Here is a 20,721-nt window from a genome sequence, read left to right as displayed (position 1 = left end):
GTGGTTAGTAGGTTGCAGGTAGGTAGTAGTAGCTGGTGGCTAGTAGGTAGCAGGTAGGTAGCAGGTAGATAGTAGTAGCTGGTGGTTAGTAGGTTGCAGGTAGGTAGTAGTAGCTGGTGGTTAGTAGGTAGCAGGTAGGTAGTAGTAGCTGGTGGCTAGTAAGTTGCAGGTAGATAGTAGTAGCTGGTGGTTAGTAGGTAGCAGGTTGGTAGTAGTAGCTGGTGGCTAGTAGGTAGCAGGTAGGTACTAGTAGCTGGTGGCTAGTAGGTAGCAGGTTGGTAGTAGTAGCTGGTGGCTAGTAGGTAGCAGGTAGGTAGCAGGTAGGTAGTAGTAGCTGGTGGTTAGTAGGTAGCAGGTAGGTAGTAGTAGTCCCCAGAACTTGATTGCTAATAAGCAAATCCTGAATGATCAAAGAGCTCAGTGTCCCTTTTTATCAGAAGTGGCGTTTATTTACATATTTCACAATGTATAATGACATTTCATGTTGAAAGCCTCAAGGCAGATGAAAAGGAGAAGAGTTTAACACTGAGAGGATAAAGAAAACAGCGTTTCCAGTTACAGTACCTGTTGCATAGTTTGGTAAAAATGAACTGAATACCTTTCTAATATTGTGCTCTGCTCTTCAGAATCAAAAGAAGTTGGTTTCTTGTGGGAGTCCAGCGAACAGATTCAGGTCAGAATGGTCTCGTAAGTTACCTACACAGATGTGTACTACAGGTGTTCACTGTGAAACTGTCTGAGGAGCAGGATAGACCAGGGCAGGAGCTACATCTCCTCCAAAACCTCATGAAACGGCAAAACTGAACACGGACCACAAACTAGCAGCAGTTGTTCAAATCTGTTTACATCTACACATCTGGTGCCATAAGGTCAGACCACTGGATGTACAAAATAATGGCTCTTCCACCTTTAGCTTATGCATAATTAGGACTTAAATTTCATCAAAACCCCAGCTTTAAAATCCTGGCAATCCGTGCACGCAGTTTACAAATCGCTTTTCCTTTTTTTTCATGCAAGTTGCAAAATAAATCTAAATAAATAAAAGGAACCGTGTCTGTTCAGTTCTGTTAAAACAATCGATTGTTTAGCTTTAAAACTTGGAACAACTCAAAAACGCCTCAGTCGATCAATAAAGGATCAGTGGGAGGTTTATGTTGGTGAAATATTGTTCACCATCCCAGATTATGTCAGAGTTTATCCAAAAAGCGTTTAACTGAGGACCTTCACAGACATGTCGTGGTTTATTTACATATATAAATTAAAGTTGATTGACCAAACCTCTGTTACCACTATGCTATGATTTACTGTATTTGTGGAGGATTGTTGTTGCAGAAACGTGGAGGATAAACTTCAAAAATGGTGATTGGACAATGCAGACCTGGAGCGACATCACCGTCACACAACACAGCCGCCACATGCTTCCTCTCCCACTCATTCAAAAGTTATTAAATAATGTACAGATGTACATTCTTTTGGCAAGTTGTTCCTTCAACAGTGCTTTCATTTATTTAACGTTGCTCTAAATACTTCTTCCATAACGAGGGCTGGGTCACATGGAGATTAACTGGACTAGACTAGTCTGGCGCTAGTTATTCACACTTTTTCTCTTGACCTTCAGTACATATTTTTTAAAAAGAGGGATTACTAGGCTTACTAGCGTGCAATTAGAAAATGCTAACGCGTTCACACCATGGTCTGTAAAAAAAAAAAATAAAATAAATCCTCTAAAGCATACGGAGCTCCCCCTGGTGGCTGCAGTTTAGGTCATAAAATAAGTTTAATATTAGTTTGATATATGTTGTATGTACCTTTTAGTTGTTTGACGCAATAAAAACAGGATGTGACGTTAGCATCATGACTGACGGTTGCCTCTGACAACCGCTCCACGTTTAGCACATAATAAGACGTTTCTTAGTAACCGGTGGAGGCGGAGCAAAGCGCAGCGTTAACCAATCACCAGTGGGTCAATGATGACATGGCTCCGCCCTCCATTTATTTAACATATCCCTGTGACACTAGACTCTAGGGGATTTTAAGACACTGCCTTAACTTACGTACGTAACCTACGCTGGTGCGAACTCCACCCAAACACTAGTGGGCGCTGTGTTGTTTTTTTTTTTTTTAAGATGCATTTTTGTTTCCACTTCCTGCTTCAGTTTCTTCAGTTAAACTTACCGGTTCTTTATCGATCCAAAACGCTCATTGTGGAGATATTATATCAAAGCGTAAACACGCTACTAACAAAAGGACCAGTCACAGCTCGTGCAGTCTGCGTCGCTGCGATGCGTAGTTACGTTTCTGGAGACGTGGGCGTCAACTTAACGCAGAAGTGTAAACCGCCTACCAGTCTGACCAACGGGAGGAACGGGACGGTTCACACCGTCTAACTCTTCCACTGATTCAAGTCTCACGACTGTCTGGGAGTGACGGCTCAGTTCATGGCCTGACGGAGAGAAGGTTAAATAAAAGTGCTACATGGATAAGTACGCCGTGACCAAATCAATGGTCAGCACCGTGAAGGCGGCCATGACAGTTATTCGGTCGACAGCGATGTTGTCTCATGTCACTCATCAGACAACACGAGCGAGGGACCCGGTGAATGAAGGCGGAGAACAAACGTGGAGCTCATTTACAGGCCGGTCACAAACAAAAACAACTGAACATGTGAACATGTGGAGGTGGAGGACGAGCCAGCGAACGCTGCAGCCGCTCATTAGTGTCTTTACATAACCACACGACGCATCCTGCAATGAAAAATGCATCAGGAGCTCATCATTAAGTAACGAGTCCGTGTTGCAGTAAAACGCTGGATGGAAAAACGAGTCCCGTCTGGACACTCGGTCCTCAGGAGACGTCTTTTCACTGATGCGTGCTTCATTTTAAATATTTTTTAGAGCGTGTGTATCCAGAATTTTACTAAAACACAACTCGCACACACGTTTAAATTTGAGACGATGACGTGTTGTTACACGGTTCCAGCTGGGAGGGGGGACGGCGGAGTCAGAACCTGGACCTGGTCCACATAAATCCTCCTCCTCCAGGTTTGGTGAGTGTGAGAGAGAGAATGAATGAATGAATGAATGAGTGAGTGAGTGAGTGGGTGCATGTCTGCTTCTTGTGCCTCTTTTTGGTCTTTTTCCACAGGACACGAGTTTGTGTTTTTTTTCCATTTCCTCTTCCTCCGTCTGACGGATCGACCTGAGTTCTTCTCTCTCTCTCTCTCGTCCCACGCGTTACTTCTTGTCTCCGTTTTGGAAAATCTGTTCGTAGGACGGCGGCGGGTGGTTGCAGTAGGACGGGGGCGGAGGGTAGGGACCCATCATCATGTGGGTGGAGCCGGGCTGGGCCGGGTACGTCGGGTGCGTCATGGTGGTGACCCCCCCTGGGTCGCCTCCCGTCATCCCGTTCACCCCGAAGCCCTGCATGCTCCCCGGCTGCTGGGAAACTGGAAGGACGAGACAAACGTAGCAGAAGTGGTTATTATTAACGGGTTCATGGGTTTCACCTATTTTATTTATTTTGTCTGATTCTACGTTCATTCTGTGAACTTTATTATTGTTAATATTACGGAAGGAAAGGAAACACACTTGATCGTTTACTGTCATAACTCAGGTGGGTCTGTGTTCTCTGTGGTAAGTTTGGTTTTAGACTCTAAAATATTTCATATTTTACAAGAGTTTATTTGACTTATTTCAATTAAAAAAAAAAACAGATTCTAATTTTTAACGAGTTGATTTACTTTTTGTCCTTTAATCTGAGAAGGAAACAGTGATTATTAGATTCGAGAAAGAGGAGGAGACGACGGAAAGGAAGAACAAGAAGAACACAAGGTACAGGAATTTCTCTCTGATCGTTTGTCTTCGATCTGGAGAAGAACCAGGTTTATTTAGTGTTCACCGTGGAGGAGGCTACTTCCTGGAGGAGCGTTCACCATGGAGAAGACTACTTCCTGGACCAATGTTCACAGCGGAGGAGACTACTTCCTGGAGGAGTGTTCATCGTGGGGGATACTATTTCCTGGACCAATGTTCACAGCGGAGGAGACTACTTCCTGGAGGAGCGTTCATCGTGGAGGAGACTAATTCCTGGAGGAGCGTTCACCGTGGAGAAGACTACTTCCTGGATTAATGTTCACCACGGAGAAGACTACTTCCTGGATCAACCTTCATCGTGGAGGGGACTACTTCCTGGAGGAGTGTTCACCATGGAGAAGACTACTTCCTGGACCAACGTTCACCGTAGGGGAGACTACTTCCTGGAGGTGCGTTCATCGTGGGGGAGACTACTTCCTGGAGGACCGTTCACCATTGAGGAGACTACCATGGAGGAGACTACTTCCTGGACCAATGTTCATCGTGGAGGAGACTAATTCCTGGAGGAGTGTTCACCTTGGAGAAGACTACTTCCTGGACTAATGTTCACAGCGGAGGAGACTACTTCCTGGATCAACCTTCATCGTGGAGGGGACTACTTCCTGGAGGAGCGTTCACTGTGGAGGAGACTACTTCCTGGACCAATGTTCACAGCGGAGGAGACTACTTCCTGGACCAGAGAGGCCTGGTCCAGCTGAGCCACAAATCACCTCGGGAAGTTTGTTCTTTTTAAACTCTTTAAATGTAAATCGGTCTTTCTGTCCAGTTCATCTCAGCTGGAGTCTCCTCAGACTCTGGACTCTCTGCACAGACCATGAGGTAAAGATGCTACATGAAAACTTTACTCAGAGTCTTAGCAGTTTCTTTTTGAATTATTTTTGTAAATGCTAAGCCCTGACACACGGCTTCATTCTTCATCTCTTCTGGGATGAAACGTTTTGGCTCCAGCACAAAGACTCAGTTTAACTCTGAAATCCTTTCATGCTTCCAGAGAGAGGAGCCAGTAACTCCGTCCTCTGGGTCACCTTAGCTGGATCAGGTCTGGCTGCAGAATAAAGGTTCTACTCCCTGGTTATTACTGGAGCGCTCCGTTTAATTTTCTGCTTGGTTGAATTACACTTTAAACTTTCCTTTGTTGCCCTGATAAAACCCCGTCAGACTTCACCTTACATGAATGGATTTTTAAACTGAAGGATGTTTGCAGACTGAACATGTCTCCACCATAGACTGTATATGAATATGGACAACGTGTCTGTCACTTCCTCTCATTGGACAAACTCATGCTATTTTCCCGAGGTTTTGGGTTTCACCGTCTTGCGATATTTGATGCCCCGCCCACACTTCCTCCCGACTCACTCTCCTCCTTATTTAATTAATACTAATTAAAACTATTAATACTCTGCTCTACCTCCATCATACGAGGAAATGTTGGATCATACACTGAACTTGAACATTCACCAACATCATATGAGCTGCCTGAAACGACTGAAAACAAACCCCGCCCACTAACATGGAGGGCGTGGAGCTCATGACCTGTACTGCAGCCTCCAGCCACCAGGGGGAGCTCTACTAGCTTTGGCTTCGCTTTAGAGGAGCTGCTGTACCTGGAGTGGTGACGGGGTGTCTGGTGAAGGAGACGTTGAAGGCCGGCTCGTCTCTCAGAGGGGACGGATACATCCGCCTGCGAATGAAAAATCCGGCGCCGCAGCAGAACAACACGCCCATCATCAGCAGAACCCTGGACGGGAAGGACAAAAGCTTCGTCACGTGATAGTCCTGGAAGGAGGAAAACTGTGCGGGAGAGACACGTGGCTCTGTTCTGCATCCGTGTGGAGACAGAAGACAGGAGACGACTCACCACAGGTACCATAGTCTCTGGATGGACAGGGCTCTGACACAGCAGCGGGTCCCACAGCAGTCCTCATAGGAGCGACATCTGCAACAAGAAGGACACGCATACAATCACAAGATGTGATATTTATCCATTTTTAACCAGTTAACTGGTTTAAATCCTACAAACCTCAGATCTAATCCCCTGAAATAAAACAAAACCCCAACGATCCTCACTGCAACCTGCTGCTAGTCCATCTTTTAATATTTCCACGATACTGAAGACTGGACAAAATCAAACTGTAAATGCACAAGCGTTTGTTAGATTATATTAGTCGGCCGTAACACTTTTATCACCTCATTTAAAAATAGGTGCAACATAACAGACATTTACTGGAGTAAAAATCTGACTTTAAAAAAACAAAGGACCTGCACGTTTTTATGTCTTAGTAGTTTATTCACTCTGTCTTCACCCACATTCAAGAGCAAATTAAGGAGTGTGTGGAAACGCTTTAAGAAGAAACCTAAGCACACACTGTGCATTAAAACCTGGATGGAGAACATCTGTCACTGAAAGTAAAAAATAAATAAAATTAAAAAAAACTGTAAAAAGTAAAATAAGATATAAATAAAAATCTAATAAAATTAAATAAATTAAAATCTAAGTAGAAATATAGTAAAATAAAATAGAAATAAGGTGTAAATTAAAATATGGTAAAATACAATAAATGAACATGTAAGTAAAATAAAACTAAAATACAAATAAAGGTCTAGTAAAATAAAAAAAATAAGTAAAAGAAATCTAATAAAATAAACAAAAATGCACAAAATTAGTATATGAACAAATGTACAAGGAACAGAGATAGAAGTAAATATATAATATAGGAATATTAATAAGGTGTTAATGACAGAGAACACGTTCCCTGATTCTAACTGATGTACTGATACCAAATAAATCTCATCTTTTTGAGATGAATAAATGATTCCTTGTTGGCTGCAACACACAGAGGAGACCAAAACAGACGGTTCAGTTCTATAAATGAATTATAAATGTAGCTCAGGCCTTTCTAGTCGAGCTCAGCACTGATTCCTCACAGCCAGAAGGTTCTGGGTTCTAATCCTTTCTGTTCTCCCTGTGTCTGTGGGTTCTCTCCAGCTTCCTTCCACCATCCAAAGACATGCTGTGAATCTAAATCGGCCGTAGACTCTGCATAAAAACAACAGAACAAGTTGTAAAAAGAAGTAACTTAAAATAACCCAAACGATCTCCAAACGTGTGCCTGGATTTCTCCAAACAAGAGTTTCTGACTAAAAACCAGTAGATTTGTGTCGATCCAAGGAAAATGTGACCAGAGCGGTTTAGTCAGCATCGATAGTTGAGACTTTCCAGTCGGTTCCGTCATTGATCTGGACTGGACTTCATCCGAACTTCATGTGTTTGACTGACAATAAATCAATGAATCTGTTTTTGACACGTTCACAGGTGAAAAGGATCCGATGCTGCAGAGAAGAAACTCTGTTGTGCTAGTTCTCATTTGAACTTGGCAGAGGAGAGAAGTGTTGGGTGAAGTGTTGTTACATGTCCCATCACTTCTTACCTGCTGCCGTAGGCTAGGCTAGTTAGCTGGTGTCTTCTTGTTGGCTGCTAGCTTGTAGCTGACTGCTAGCCTGCTGGTTGGTTTTTCACTTGGACTGGGCTTCTAAATAAGGGGTTCTAACATCTTATCCTGTGTCTAAATGAATTTTCAGTGCAGTGTCTGACAGAAGCAGCAGCTAAGAACTAGAGTTGTCCTCTTCAGAGACCAGATCCGGTTTTCCTGCAGCCTTCCGTCCACATTCCTCCCCCCCGTAGCAAACCTCAGGTTATATTCTAACGCTGCCATTAATCACGCTTTCTGCTTGGTAAACAAAACTTTAAAAGAAGTTTCATCTTAAATGGCAGAGCCAGCAATCTGGGAGCCAAATATTCAGGAACAGAGGCCAAGTGTGATGGATCAGCCTGTGGAGAGCAGCAGGAGACCCGCGTTAATACCGCCGCATCACTAACAAGGCCTGTTTGTGCGTCGTGTGATCGATGAGTGAGGAGAGTCAGCATGACGGTGCAAACCTCACACTCTCTGTCCTTCTGGCACTTCAAGAGCAGACTGGGGATGGGCCACCACCTCACCACACGCAGCCCACAGTCTCTGCTGCATATGGAAGAGCTCTAGTACTGGAGGAACGACTTTAAAATGACATGCGGTGAATTATTTGAGTCTGCTTCCTTTTCTTATACACTTAACTGTGCACGGTGGTAGCAGGTGAAATTGCACCAGAAATACAAGTTCTTCTGCAGATAATTCTACCTCTTACTTTGAGTTTTGGGCCAGTTATCCTGTTAGGGCCACGTTTTATGGGTTTCTAGGCCTGTAAACAAACATTATACTGTAGACATGTGCGGTTGCAGTTGAAATAAATTGCGAATCCTTGAGAGAAAAGCATTCATTCTTTTATTTCCTGTAACCTCTTGTCCTCTGGGGGTGGGAGGAAGCTGGAGTACTAGGAGAGAACCCACACAGAAAGGATCAGAACCCACAACGTTCAGTGCTGACCATGACACCACTGTAGAGGAATTTAACCTCATTCCAGAACTTTTTGAACAAAAAAAAAAAACACTTCGTATTTAGGACGTAGCCAGAGTAACTGAACGCTGCTGATGAACATGTTGGAGCTCATTCATGGTCTTTGTCTCTTTTTAAAGACAAGACTCTGAAGTTTCTATAATAAAAGTCAGAATCTCTCTAAGTGGTTTAGTTCTGGAGGAATCAAAGCTGGAACACAGTTAAAAAAATAACAAGTTGTTGGGTTCGCCTGAATTGTTTTGTGTTGGTTGGATCCTGTAATGACTTTTATCAGTGAAACCAGAAGAAAATTATGTATTGCATCATGCAGCATTTACTCAAACACAACTCACAGTGTCCAGAGCTCTGATTGGTTCAGAAAGCTGCTGCTGTCCCATGAACCACCCAGAGGAACGATAAAGGACTTCAACAAACGCTGAGAGCAAAGGTTCTTCTTCTCAAACGTATACATTTATTTGAACTTTAAGACAAAGGATCATGATTCGTAGTCGTGTTGAAGCTTCAGAGGAAACGGGGAAGAGGAGGAGAGAGGTTGTTTTTCATTAGTGTGATGATCACTCTTCACCCAGGCTCATCATTGGCTCTGGCTGTGCCCAGCAGCAGGAGACTACTGATGAAGCTGGGACGGCGGGGGACGCCTGTCGACTGCTTGGATCAGAGGGACGCCCTCAGAGTTTACACCTCTGATAAGTAACGGCGCTGATTCAAAGTGAATGAAACTGTAGCCGTGCATGTGAATGAGCCCTCTGACTCAACGCTTCCGGTGATTTAATGAGCATTATCACGTTAATATTAGGAATCTCCTCTCAGGTGACATATTAAAACGCTGCAGAGGAAGATGAGATGAAATTAAAAAAAGGCTCAAACTACAGAAAATGTGAGGGAATTATGAGACTTCTGCTTGTTTCACATATTAACGAGAGGAACTCCACACAGGTCTGACCTGCCTTTTGCTTCTTTTTTTTGAATCAATTCATCAACCAGTATTTTTGTTTTAGATTAGCATCGTGCTTCGACTATTTTCTGATAAGCTGATTATTCTTACTTCTCACTACACTCCTTCCTTCTTAAACTTTCATGCAGACGTATTCTTGACGTCTATGAATGAGCTCTTGCACATGATTAAATTTTTTTTGCTTCTCTAAAAATATAGAACGAAAGTGAGTAAAAGACTTAGTGGTGGAGCTGTTTTAAAGCATCAGATGAAACCACAGTGACGTGAGAGTTCAGTTCATTAAGTCCTTGAACTTACATGAAGTAGATGGGATATCCTCCTTCAAAATACCAGCAGTACTTATTGGCTTCTACACACTGTAAAAGAAACAGACAAATGAAGATTTAGTTAATTGTTAAGAACAGACACATTAAACAGAGACGGCATTTTAGGACTTTTCTGCTAAGACAAGAAAGTTTGTCCCTCCCACAACTTCCAAAGCCCCTTCTCACTCCAAGACATTGGCTTCATGACTGATAAAATAAATCTTCAATCCATCTTTGACAATCGTAAATAAAAATGCTAAAATACTTTCATTAGATGCTTCTAAATCTAATGATCAGAAATATCCAACACTGAATCATAAAATCCTTTATTTGTTTTACATATATGACATTTCCTGTTTTCTCTTCTTAGAAATCTCTCTGGTTTCAACGACAATTCTCAAGAGGCAGCTCAGCAACAGAAGCTCCAACTGGTGAGTCAGTCCCAAGCATCACTGGTCCTACTCTGGTATCTCCACCACGATGAGCCAGTAGATCACAGATGTCAAAGGTTATTCTAGTTCAAACGTGGTCAGTCTGTGGCAGGATGTGAACCAAAACAGAAACAATAACTCATTAGCCTCAATAATGTCAAAACCCTCTCTTAAAGTGATGCACCATCGTTTGTGTTGATTGAACGAAGCAGTTTTAAGGGATGTTGCTGGATTTCTAAGTAAACTGCGCATTAAAAATACACGGACATGGACTGATCGCTGTGTTTTTGGAGGTTCTTTTCTCTTGGAAATGAAAGAAAAACACTTGATAAAGACAAATAAAATCCATTAACTCTGGTTTCATAAGAGACTTAAAGCAGCTTCTTCACCTAAATCCACCAAAGCCAATGAGCTCCTGCTCTTTCTATTACATGAGAAGACTTTTTCTTTGGATAATTTTCCATTCTACAACGTCATGCAGAGCGCTCGGCGAGGACCCCGCCGCATCCTTTGAGTCTCTCGGTTTCCATCATTGGAATAAGAAGCATTTAATTAACCGCCTTTGAAATGATGCCTCTGTGGTGGCATATGAGGGATTTCACACTTTTATCATCCTGCAGCCTACAAAGCAACGGTCCGAGATAAATTTGGGAAGAAAGAGTGAAGGAGGAAAGCGTGCTAAATGAAGTGAATCACTCTGCCTCGGGGTGGCAGACGACACACACACCATCCATCTCCACCGAATCACAGACATGTTCTCAAAGATAACAAATAGAACAGAAGCTTCGGTTCAAATGAAAACCTGCAGCCTCTGGATAGAGTCGTTACACTTATGCAAAATTTAACTCACATCACATTGATATGCAACGCAAACCTGATCAAACGATATTCTCACAGCTCTGGAAAAGATACCTGAACATTCAGGGCCCACGCAACCAGACGGTGGAACAAGCCACAGGCTCCTGAACTCTGAAACTCAACGGAACCACAATCAAATCATGAGCCAAACCCTCTGCACACATCATGCTGCTAATCAGTCAAACGTTTACATCCTAACCTGTATAAATACAGCTCCTCTAAAGTCAAGCTAAAGCTAGTAGAGCTCCACCTGGTGGCTGTCAACAGTATAGGTCATAAGCTCCACCCCCTTCGTGTTAGTGGGCGGGACTTGGACCAAACTAAAACACTAAAATATATGTCACATATCTGACTCCAAGACGGCACTGCCCATATCTCCGGGAAAATGTCGTCAGTGCAGTCCAATGCGAAGAAGCGGAGACATGGCGTCCATATTTATATACAGTCTACGGTTTCCACACATGCACTTTATGCTCAGTCTCTTGTATTGTGCTTCGTCCCATGTCCTCATGTAGCTCCGCGGTCCTGGAGGAACGTCCTCTCATCTCACTGTGTATGTTTGAAATGACCTTTGACCCTGTGAGATACCTGGAGTCCGCCACTGGTACAACATCATCTCACCCAAATGAAGCAGAAAACAGGACAAACCTACCACTGTGGTGTGATGTCATTTTCATCCTGTTACCTCTTGTGTTGAAGTTTTCTTGAATCAAATTTGAAATTTGCAAATGTTGCTGCACATGTTGAGAATCGTGTTTCAGATGTGTATCCAGATATTCATGCCGTTTAGGGAACAAAAGTAAATTGCAGGTGCAGACAGAATATCAATAGAGGTTTGTGATGTGTGATTGAGTAAAGGTTTCATTCACTCCCCGTCCCTTGTATGTGAGAGAGAATCTCTCGGTTGGGAACTGATTCTGCTCCTGCAAAGATCTGCCGGACAAATCAAGGCTCTATGAAACAGAAGAGTATCAGTAGTCATACACGTCATCTGAGGCTGTTGAGCTGAACTTATTCACAACAGAAATGTTCTGATTGGTTGTAGGACCAGTTGATCCTCACGATGAGTGCTACCAGACTCAAATTACAAAATATTTTGTGCAAAACATGTGAAAATATGTCTCACCTTCAGTTTTATATTGCAAACACACACACATATATAAATTATTAAATTGTACTTTTAAAAGGAGACGTAGACCTAGAAGCATGAACCAAAGCCGCGGGGTGGGATGGCAGGTCGAGCTGTTGCTGTGACAGCTACACAATGGGTCATTTGTCAGGCTGCTGGTGGAGAAAGGCCCCGACACTTGAGCTGAGGAAAGAAATTCCATGAAAACACACGGTGAGAGAGAATGAGAGGACGGCAGCAAGACAATGTACATGTACGGTGTTTGTTCACGTTATATATCTAGGGATGTGTCCAGATCTGGCTTTACTAAAATGACTGGGTGCTTATTGTTTCCAAATAGTGAGTCCATGAGCTGAATGTGAAGAGAAACTGGGTCATGGAGGAAGACAAGGAGCCCAAGAACACCAGTGGTTCTCCAGAAGAACCAGATGAATGTTTAGGAACAAGTCAAAGTCCTGATCTTCATCCAGTAGAAATGTTGGAGCATCAGCTGATGAGAGGAAACCACCAACATCTCACAACTCAACTGGTTCTGATCTGAGGAACGGGATCACATTCCTCCAACTGTGAAGTTTCCGTGGGTTACAAACACTTTAAACCTGCACCGTTTTAAATTTTTGCTCTCCACAGGCTGCATCCATTTACCTGCCTCCTCTCTCCATGATACTCTATGAGCTACTAAAGCAGATCCTGTGAACAGATATGAACACTCATCATCTCTCTAGATCTAATATTACTCTCAACTAACAATAATCAGGGCAGCATGGGCCTTGATACGACTCAGTGGGGAAGTTTTGAAATGTATTGTTGATTTATATTATAATTTTAAAGATGTGCTTTAATATAACGTTGCCGATGCCTTAAATTGGGCAGTAAAGCTGAAAAGTCAGAGAAAAAGATCAATTTAAAACAGACTTTCAATAGTTTATTTTACTTATTAATTGAAAATTAGTTTTGGATTGGAAACGGAGAAAAAACACAGAGCAAATGTCTTAAACAAAGATAAGAAAGTGAGCTGGGAGGTATTTTACTTTATGCACTGACGTTGGATCAAGTCAAAATGGGCAGAAATTACACTGCTGGAAAAAATGGTGGTACAGTTATGTAAAACAAAAAGTTCTGAAATCAGGAAGAGAATATAAATTCCATCACAGAAATGGTCCGTGTACTTTTCAGTATTTCAAGTTTGGTTTTAAGAACCAAGAAGAGACATACAAGAGAAACCATTGGTTATTAGATTCATATAAAAGCAGAAGTTTTGAAGAAGAAGAAGAAAAAGAAGAAGTCAGTGATTTCAAATCTTTTCTTTTGGTCTAATATTCAGATGCAGTTTTAGAGTTTCTGTCAGAGATGTGGTGAATTTCTCCCTGAGAGTTTATTCAGACCTGGACCATGGAGGAGACGACTTCCTGCTTCAGTCGACAAATCAACTCCAGATGTTTTTCTTTTTTTTTTTTTGTTTATGGATTTAAAAATAAAAAATGTTCAGTATTTGTTTCTACTTTTAAAAGCAAACCTGAAACACCAAAAACACTGCATCCACCTGTGACTCTAGTCTCTAGCCTGTTGGCGCTGCTACACCTAAAAAAAAAGATGCAAAGCACCAAAATGAATGTTACCTCCAACCAGTTACTCATGCCGCTGTATTTCTGATATAAATAAAAAATGAAACTAATGCATTCATTTAACAGCGCTTAACAATTTGAACCTAACTGTCATCCTGTGCCCAACACTGGCAGCTATGGTCACCATCCAGCTCTGTTCATTGTCCTCCTTTAATTAGAGCTCTCTGAAAGAGCTGAAACTGGAGGAGAGGAGGAGAGGAGGAGAGGAGGAGAGGGGGAGAGCGTCCCTCTGTGCTCCCACAGGACAAAAAAAAAAATGACCGTTACGCAACCAGAGAATGTTTCCAGCTTGAAAAGCAGCTCTGATGGGTTTTAGCCGGAGGACATTTAGAGGGATGAATGGTTGAAACGATGATGCACGCTGCACAGTGAGCGAGAGAGGTTTTGTTCCGAAGCTGCAGGATTCTGTAGAGGAGGACGTGAGCAGAGACAGGTCAGAGACAGACGCTGTGAGAAGTCAGACGTAGCAAATCACCGCAATATTTGAATCACACTGCAAATACTACACACACACTTACACATGATGTTTTCATTCACCCACAGAGAGGCAACGAAATCCCTAAAACAGAGCCCATGGAGTCCACTCAGGTCAAAGGCTGCAGACAAACAACAACAAACACTGAACGTTTGAAAGAAGAGAAAAGTTTCCTGGAGTTTATGGCAGCGTTGGAGGACCAGAGCATTTCTGGAGTAGAGAACACAAGATACGAGCTCCTCTCTCCACATTAACGTTAACTTCACTACAGGAGACCAACTGTAGGACGTTTAACACCAGATCTTGACCCAGATCAGTTGATACTGAATATTAAAAGATCAGTATCGGATCTCTCGAGATGAGTCTGCAGACGGGAACATGTGGAAAAACTGTCACCATGGAGCAGCAATAACAACCAGAAAAACTAAGGAAGTAGAAGTGGATTTAAGGAAAACCAGACCTGACCCTCTGCCCCTTAGAGTTCCTGGTCCTGCATCTGGATGAGGATCTAATCTGGAAAAACCAACACACCTACGCTGATTGGGAAAAACAGCAACACACCCACGTCCTGAAGAACGAGGCCTGAGTCAAGAAGCTGCTGGTGTCCTGCTACAGATGCTCCGTTAAAAGTGTGTTCAAACAGCTACAGAAGATCATGAGCTTAGGAGCTGGACAGGACCCGTCCCACCCAGGACATCGCCTGCTCCAGCTGTCACCCTCAGGGAGTCGGTGCAGGACAATAGAAGCTACAACATTCAGTCTATCTGTGCACAACTGAACAACCGTACGGGTCTATTTATTTCTAATTAATTTATTCTTTTTAATCTTTGTACACAGGAAGTAGTTTTAGTTAGATTGCTTTGTTTGTTTGTTTGTGATTGGCTACAGTTTCTTTTTACTTTTACTATAATGAGAATAAAGATTGTCAATACCCCCCCCCCCCCCCGTGTCTCATCGATCTCTGCTGACCACACAGACGTCTCAGCCATTAGTGAGCAACACCAGGCCAACAGGCATCATTTGATTTGTCAGTGTGTGTTTGGTCTGAAGTGGAGGACAGGAGGGAAAAAAAGCCGACAAAGGAAGGGGGGGGGGGGGGGGGGGGGGGGGGGATTCATGAACAAGAAGAACATCTGATAATCTGAGGTCAGCCTGGATGAAGGTTTATCCAGGTTATAGACCGAGCCAACAGATACGCCGAGGGTGCAGCGCATAGACCGTATATAAATATGGACAATGTGTCGCAAATGGTGGCAGCCATCATGTCACCTCCTGTTTCTATGGCGTCAAATGACGAACTAAAATGAAACTTATCCAAAGAACTGACACTTGAATTATGACCATTACTTGAATATGAAACGATCCTTAAAAAATATTTATTTGAGTGTATTTTAGTTTTTGGCCCACTATACTGCAGCCTCAAGCCACTAGGGGGCGCTGTGCTAACTTTGGCTTCGTTTTAGAGGAACTGTCATGGCGGCGTCTATGGACAATTGAAATTTGGGGAAATAAAGGATAAAAATCAACAGTCAAACTATTTTGCTTTGATCCGTCTTCATTGAAACGTGCATTAAAAAGAAAAAGTGGCGACATTATCTGAATCCTTTGAATAATAAAACATTCATTTTTAAAAAAATAAAATAACAGGTTATTTTGTAAAACCATATGCAATACTATATGCTTTTTAAACTGCACAATAGATGAATCAATTAGTTCTTCAATTATTCATGTCAGCTCTGGGTGCCTTTAGTTAATGATAGGGAGGGTCCCATTAAGGTTTTAATCAGTCTGTGGTGTCTATGCATAATTAATTTATGAAAATCTGTCCCTACAGGAAACTCTTTACATCCAAAAAATGAAAAGAACCAAATGTGACCTGGTCTCTTTTTTTCCTTCACTCTGCATCACGTTTAAAATTCACAAACAGCCTTTTAACACCCAGATTTCAATTTTCCGCTTATGTTTCTAACTTCTAAGCTTCTGTTAAATCTAAAAAACGAGGAGTCGCAGTCAACACATCACAGCATTCACGTTCTATTTATAGGCACAGAGACGACGGACCTGGACATGGGCTGTTCATGAACCAGGTGACTGCACAAAGCGAGGCGTCTTCAGCCTGTGCAGGGATACGGTGGCCTTGATGGGTCAAATCCAGATCACAATCCAGATTTGTTTTTAATTAGGGACTGAATGAAACATCAGATCAACAACACTGAATGAGTCGTGCCGTTTTCCTAACCTAGTGAAGCACCAGAGCGAAAGGAGGAAGCTCCATCCAACAAGAAAACCTCAACCAGAGAGCATCTGGACGGTGATGCAGTCAAACCCTGAGGGTCAGATCCAGTTTACCTCCATGTTTTTTTAGCAGCTGCTCACTGCGTCTGGTGTATCTTATCATGGGAACATGTTCAGGCTCAGTCTGCATGATTTATTAAATTAATTCAAGTTTAAAATTTTTGAATGATATGATAAATGTTTAAACAGCAAAGTTGATTTAATTTCTTTAATTTCTGGGAGAACGCCGGCCACGATTAAATAATAGCAATATGGACATGGTTCAGTTTTACAAAAGGATATTCCAACCAGTATCAGGCTTCAGCCAAGCCTCATATTTAGTAGTTATTTATTTTCGGTCTGACATAAGCCAAACCCTGAGTGAGTGTAAAAGCTGCTACAAATAACAAATAAAATATATATATATATAATAAACAAAATATCAATAAAAAGAGACTTTAAATGTTGATACATAAAAGATTTTTTAGCTTATGTCTAACATTATGTTTTCATTCCCTCACAGAGAGTCAATGACAGGATGTCCACTCAGGTCAAAGGCCAAACAACAACAAACACCGAACGTTTAAAAGGAGAGAAGAGTTCTAAATCTTCCAGAGAGGGTCAGAGACTTTATGGCAGCGTTGGAGGACCAGAACATTTCTGGAGTAGAGAACACGAGGTACGAGCTCCTCTCTCCACACCACATAAACTGAGACAGTAACCAGTAACTTCTCTAGAAGAAGACAAGGAAAGACGTTTTTGAGCTACATTGGACCAACTGCAGGACAGATCTGCAACATGTGACGTCTGCACAGTTCATTAAACCTCAAAGCAGAAGCATGAGCATGCAGAGAAAACGTAAAGGTGTGCGGTTCTACCATCGTGACTGAAGAGACAATTACTTTTTGCATTTAAAGCCACGGTATGGAAATACACACTTGTTTCATCATATTTATGAATCCACACATATGAAACGTTATATTATCATATTATGAATAAAAGGGAACAGATGCACAGAGATTGATTGTTACAGAAACAGATAAATAGATGCAGACACGTCTCTTTTCATGTTTCTCATTAAAATCCGTCAACGCCAAGAACAACAAAGACTGAACACAGATCCATCCACTCTTCACATTATATAACAGCTATAACATCTATAATTACACACAACCTTTATCACGAATTCATCACATGCAACTGCACATTCAGGATCTATAAATATTACATTATGGTTAAATTTATATTTGCATCCACTGGTTCCCTGTGAAGTGCATTAGCTGAAGCACCAGGATGTCGTTTCATCATCTAGTTACCATCAGCTCTGTTCCCCAGTCTACCCACAGGTCCACGGGGTAACACTGAACCAGTCGCACACACATGGACTAATACAGAACAATTTAAAACTTTAGAACTGGATGAAAGTGACACACATGCTGCAGCCACAGCCAAAAGGAAAAACCAGAAACTGACTCGATGTGTGAAAAATGAGTGTAGTTCTGCACGGGACTAGACTCCTGGCTCGCTGCATCAATCAAGGTCACCCCCATGAAGGAAGAGGTGGAACCTCGGAGCCTGGGGGGGGGGGGGGGGGGGGGGGAGCTACTCACATCCAGCTCCAGCAGCGCACTCTGCTCTAATATGCACAGATAATAACACAGAAACATGCCAGTAAAGGCTGTTTTATATCATCTCTAAATGGTCCTAACGGCTTCCTGAGTGGACGTCACTAACGTCCAGGTATGCATCTTCCAGGAATGATGACACCGCGTCCCTAGAGTCCCCTTAGCAGTAAAAAAAAAAATCTGCTATTTTCAACCTCAACCATTTTCAGAGCAGGTTTAGCGTTGCAACATGGGTTACCATGGCAACATACTCTGTTAAGACATTTATGAAAATCCAGGATGGGAAGTTACCATCAAAGCCCTCCACTTCTTACTGGACAGTATCACCTCAAAGATACACGGCTAACAACTTTTAGCCAGGTATCCAAGGGTGCATCAGGTTCGCCGCTGTTCCAAATTGCAGAAGAACCATCTACCTGTCCTCCAGAGTCTGTATTTCACAGTCAAACATGTCAAGTCCAAACTAGCGAGTGGACAAATCCACCGTTTGTTTACTTTAATAAACGCCATACAAGTGAAGTAAAGTTAGCCTTGAGGAAGCTACATTATTTGTCTGAATTCACGTTCAAATGAGACAAGGAAACCAAAGCTACATCCTTTAACCTGGAACATCTTTAGATATATGTCACACAAATGAAAGCAGTAACATCCAGGTTTCCACGGCCTCCTTACTCAAAGCCAACACAGCAGCAACCAGCTCAAGGTCTAAGGTTTGGACTCCCGGCTCAGGAAAGACATCAGAACAGAAATGAAATAATGTTGACAGTTAATATTACACGACCAGAAAAGAGTGTCAGTGGCACCGCACCGGCAGAAAGAGTCCGCTCATCATCATCATCGAGTGCCACTTCCATCCCTGAGAAATAAAATTCAAGCTTCGAGATCCTTAGAAGGAAGTGACACCTAGGACAAAACCAGGACTGAAGATCAGGTTCAGATTCCTTCACTTCCAGAAAAGCATGAATCAAAGGGGCATGGAAGCAAAGAACACAAGCACCCTTAAAAGGTGTTTAAGAATGAAACGTCTGTGCATGACAGTAACTAGAACATGGAACGTGAGTTCTAAGAGCTAGAGTCAGGTATGTGTGAGAGTGTCCTATAGGCCCAGTAACCTGCTGAGGAGTTATGGAGCAGGAGCACAAAGACAAAGGATGACAGACAACATCCATCAGGACTCCTGTGAGGCTGTGTGCACTCACCACTGTGTAACATGATTTATTGTGTCAAATAAACACATTATTCTCCACTCTACTCCTCTCAGTGTGCACATAGTCGTCTCTTTTATGGCATTTCTGTTTTTATCGAGATGGCAGCAGCGTCCACCAATATTAAAGTTTAAATCCCATATACATAAGTGTCTTGTTGGACATCAATTGCACGCCGAATTTATGGCAAGATGCTAATCTTGTTGGAAAGATGTACAATAGTCTGACATGATGTGTGAAATTAGGACACTAAGCGAGACAGTAGAAATCAGGTTAGTTCTGAATAGAGTTTGGCGAAGAACGCTGAGAAAACAATACCGAGCAGCGCGTTATCAGCAGCCTGCTGCAGGACAGAGGAGGGAAACACCTCCAGAGGCAAAGAATGACCTTTAGAGAAATAAAACGTGTTCATCTGTCAATGCACCGACGATACAATCAGCTCTCACCTCCAGAAACAGCCACAATGTCAGGGCGACTCCGGCCGCTGGGTTCCTCATCGCTCCGCCGGCAGCTGCGCTCCTGGAGAGGAAGAAAGGGGACGAGGAAGAGGAGGAAGAGGAGGAGGAAGGAGGAGGAGGAGAAGCTCCCTGATCACTATGTCGGCCTCATCCCGCTCCTGGTCCACTAGGATCTGAGACACTTTGCTCCGGATGAAGGTAAACCTGGAGGTGAAGGGCTCCTCAGCATCCACAGCATCCACAGACGGAGATTAATGTCACGGTGGGAGGGAGGGAGGGAGGGAAGGAGGGAGGCTGCATCCGCCTGTGATGATGATGATGATGATGATGGCGGTGGTTTAGTCCACGCCCCTTTCCAAACCCTCCCCATCCCACCTCACCACCACCGCCATGCACAGTCCTGTTTGCATCACTGAAGACAACATGAGACTGTGATGATCCTGCAGCAGGACGATGCAAAAATGATAGATAGATAGATAGATAGATAGATAGATAGATAGATAGATAGATAGATAGATAGATAGATAGATAGATAGATAGATAGATAGATAGATAGATAGATAGATAGATCCTTTAGAGGGGGAGCGCTGGACTCTAATAACTGCAGAGACAAAGGAATGAGAGGAAGTGATCGCTCTTGCAGTGTGGGTGCATCTTAAGATCACAACTGATTATTATTCTTCATTATTCTAATTCTTTTCTTCTTTAATATGTATCAGTTCATTGACTGTCTGTCTGAGTAATAGTTCCACATATGAATAATAAAAATAAACCTTAAAAATAGGAAACTCAGTCTTTGTAAACTTGTCTCAACGTGTCAGATCACATGTGGTATTTCTCAGGTGAGCTGAGATGAACAGATGCATGCAGGTTCCATGTTGTCTGCCTTGTTTTTTTATTATCATGATTATTGTCGTTGTGGCTGCAGATTACAGCCTGATCTTAATCCCAGCGTTAAAGGGCCTTAACCCTGCGTTCCTTCAGAAAGAGGTCAGATATGTTTAATGGAGGATGACGTTGAACAGAAGAGACGCTGCCCAGATGTGGAGCTCCGAGGT

The 20,721-nt window shown here is 42.6% G+C and overlaps 2 protein-coding genes across 2 annotated transcripts in view; both read right to left on the bottom strand.

Moving 5' to 3' along the window:
* The window catches only part of LOC124995607 (NACHT, LRR and PYD domains-containing protein 12-like), a 1,019,357-nt gene that overhangs the window by 851,188 nt on the left and 147,448 nt on the right, over positions 1 to 20,721 (bottom strand). The gene's annotated exons all lie outside the window — the stretch shown is intronic.
* On the bottom strand, positions 424 to 19,924 carry vopp1 (VOPP1 WW domain binding protein). Its single transcript, XM_047568149.1, has 5 exons — positions 19,652 to 19,924; positions 9,576 to 9,634; positions 5,731 to 5,808; positions 5,477 to 5,610; positions 424 to 3,445 (listed from the first exon to the last, which is right to left on the bottom strand). Exons 1-5 carry the CDS (start codon positions 19,700 to 19,702, stop codon positions 3,234 to 3,236), a joined length of 534 nt encoding a protein of 177 aa, XP_047424105.1. The 5' UTR covers positions 19,703 to 19,924; the 3' UTR covers positions 424 to 3,233.

The sequence above is a fragment of the Mugil cephalus genome, chromosome 18 (assembly GCF_022458985.1).
Source record: "Mugil cephalus isolate CIBA_MC_2020 chromosome 18, CIBA_Mcephalus_1.1, whole genome shotgun sequence".
Taxonomy (NCBI): domain Eukaryota; kingdom Metazoa; phylum Chordata; class Actinopteri; order Mugiliformes; family Mugilidae; genus Mugil; species Mugil cephalus.
Note: the sequence above shows the minus strand (reverse complement) of the source record. Positions and strands in the feature narration are given on the sequence as shown.

Coding starts and splice junctions, on each gene's coding strand:
- vopp1 (XM_047568149.1), bottom strand. CDS start 19,702: ATGAGGAACCCAGCGGCCGGAGTCGCCCTGACATTGTGGCTGTTTCTG. Junction 5,809..9,575: donor GGATATCCCATCTACTTCAT/GTAAGTTCAAGG, acceptor TTCTTGTTGCAG/ATGTCGCTCCTATGAGGACT. Junction 5,611..5,730: donor CAGAGACTATGGTACCTGTG/GTGAGTCGTCTC, acceptor CTTCCCGTCCAG/GGTTCTGCTGATGATGGGCG.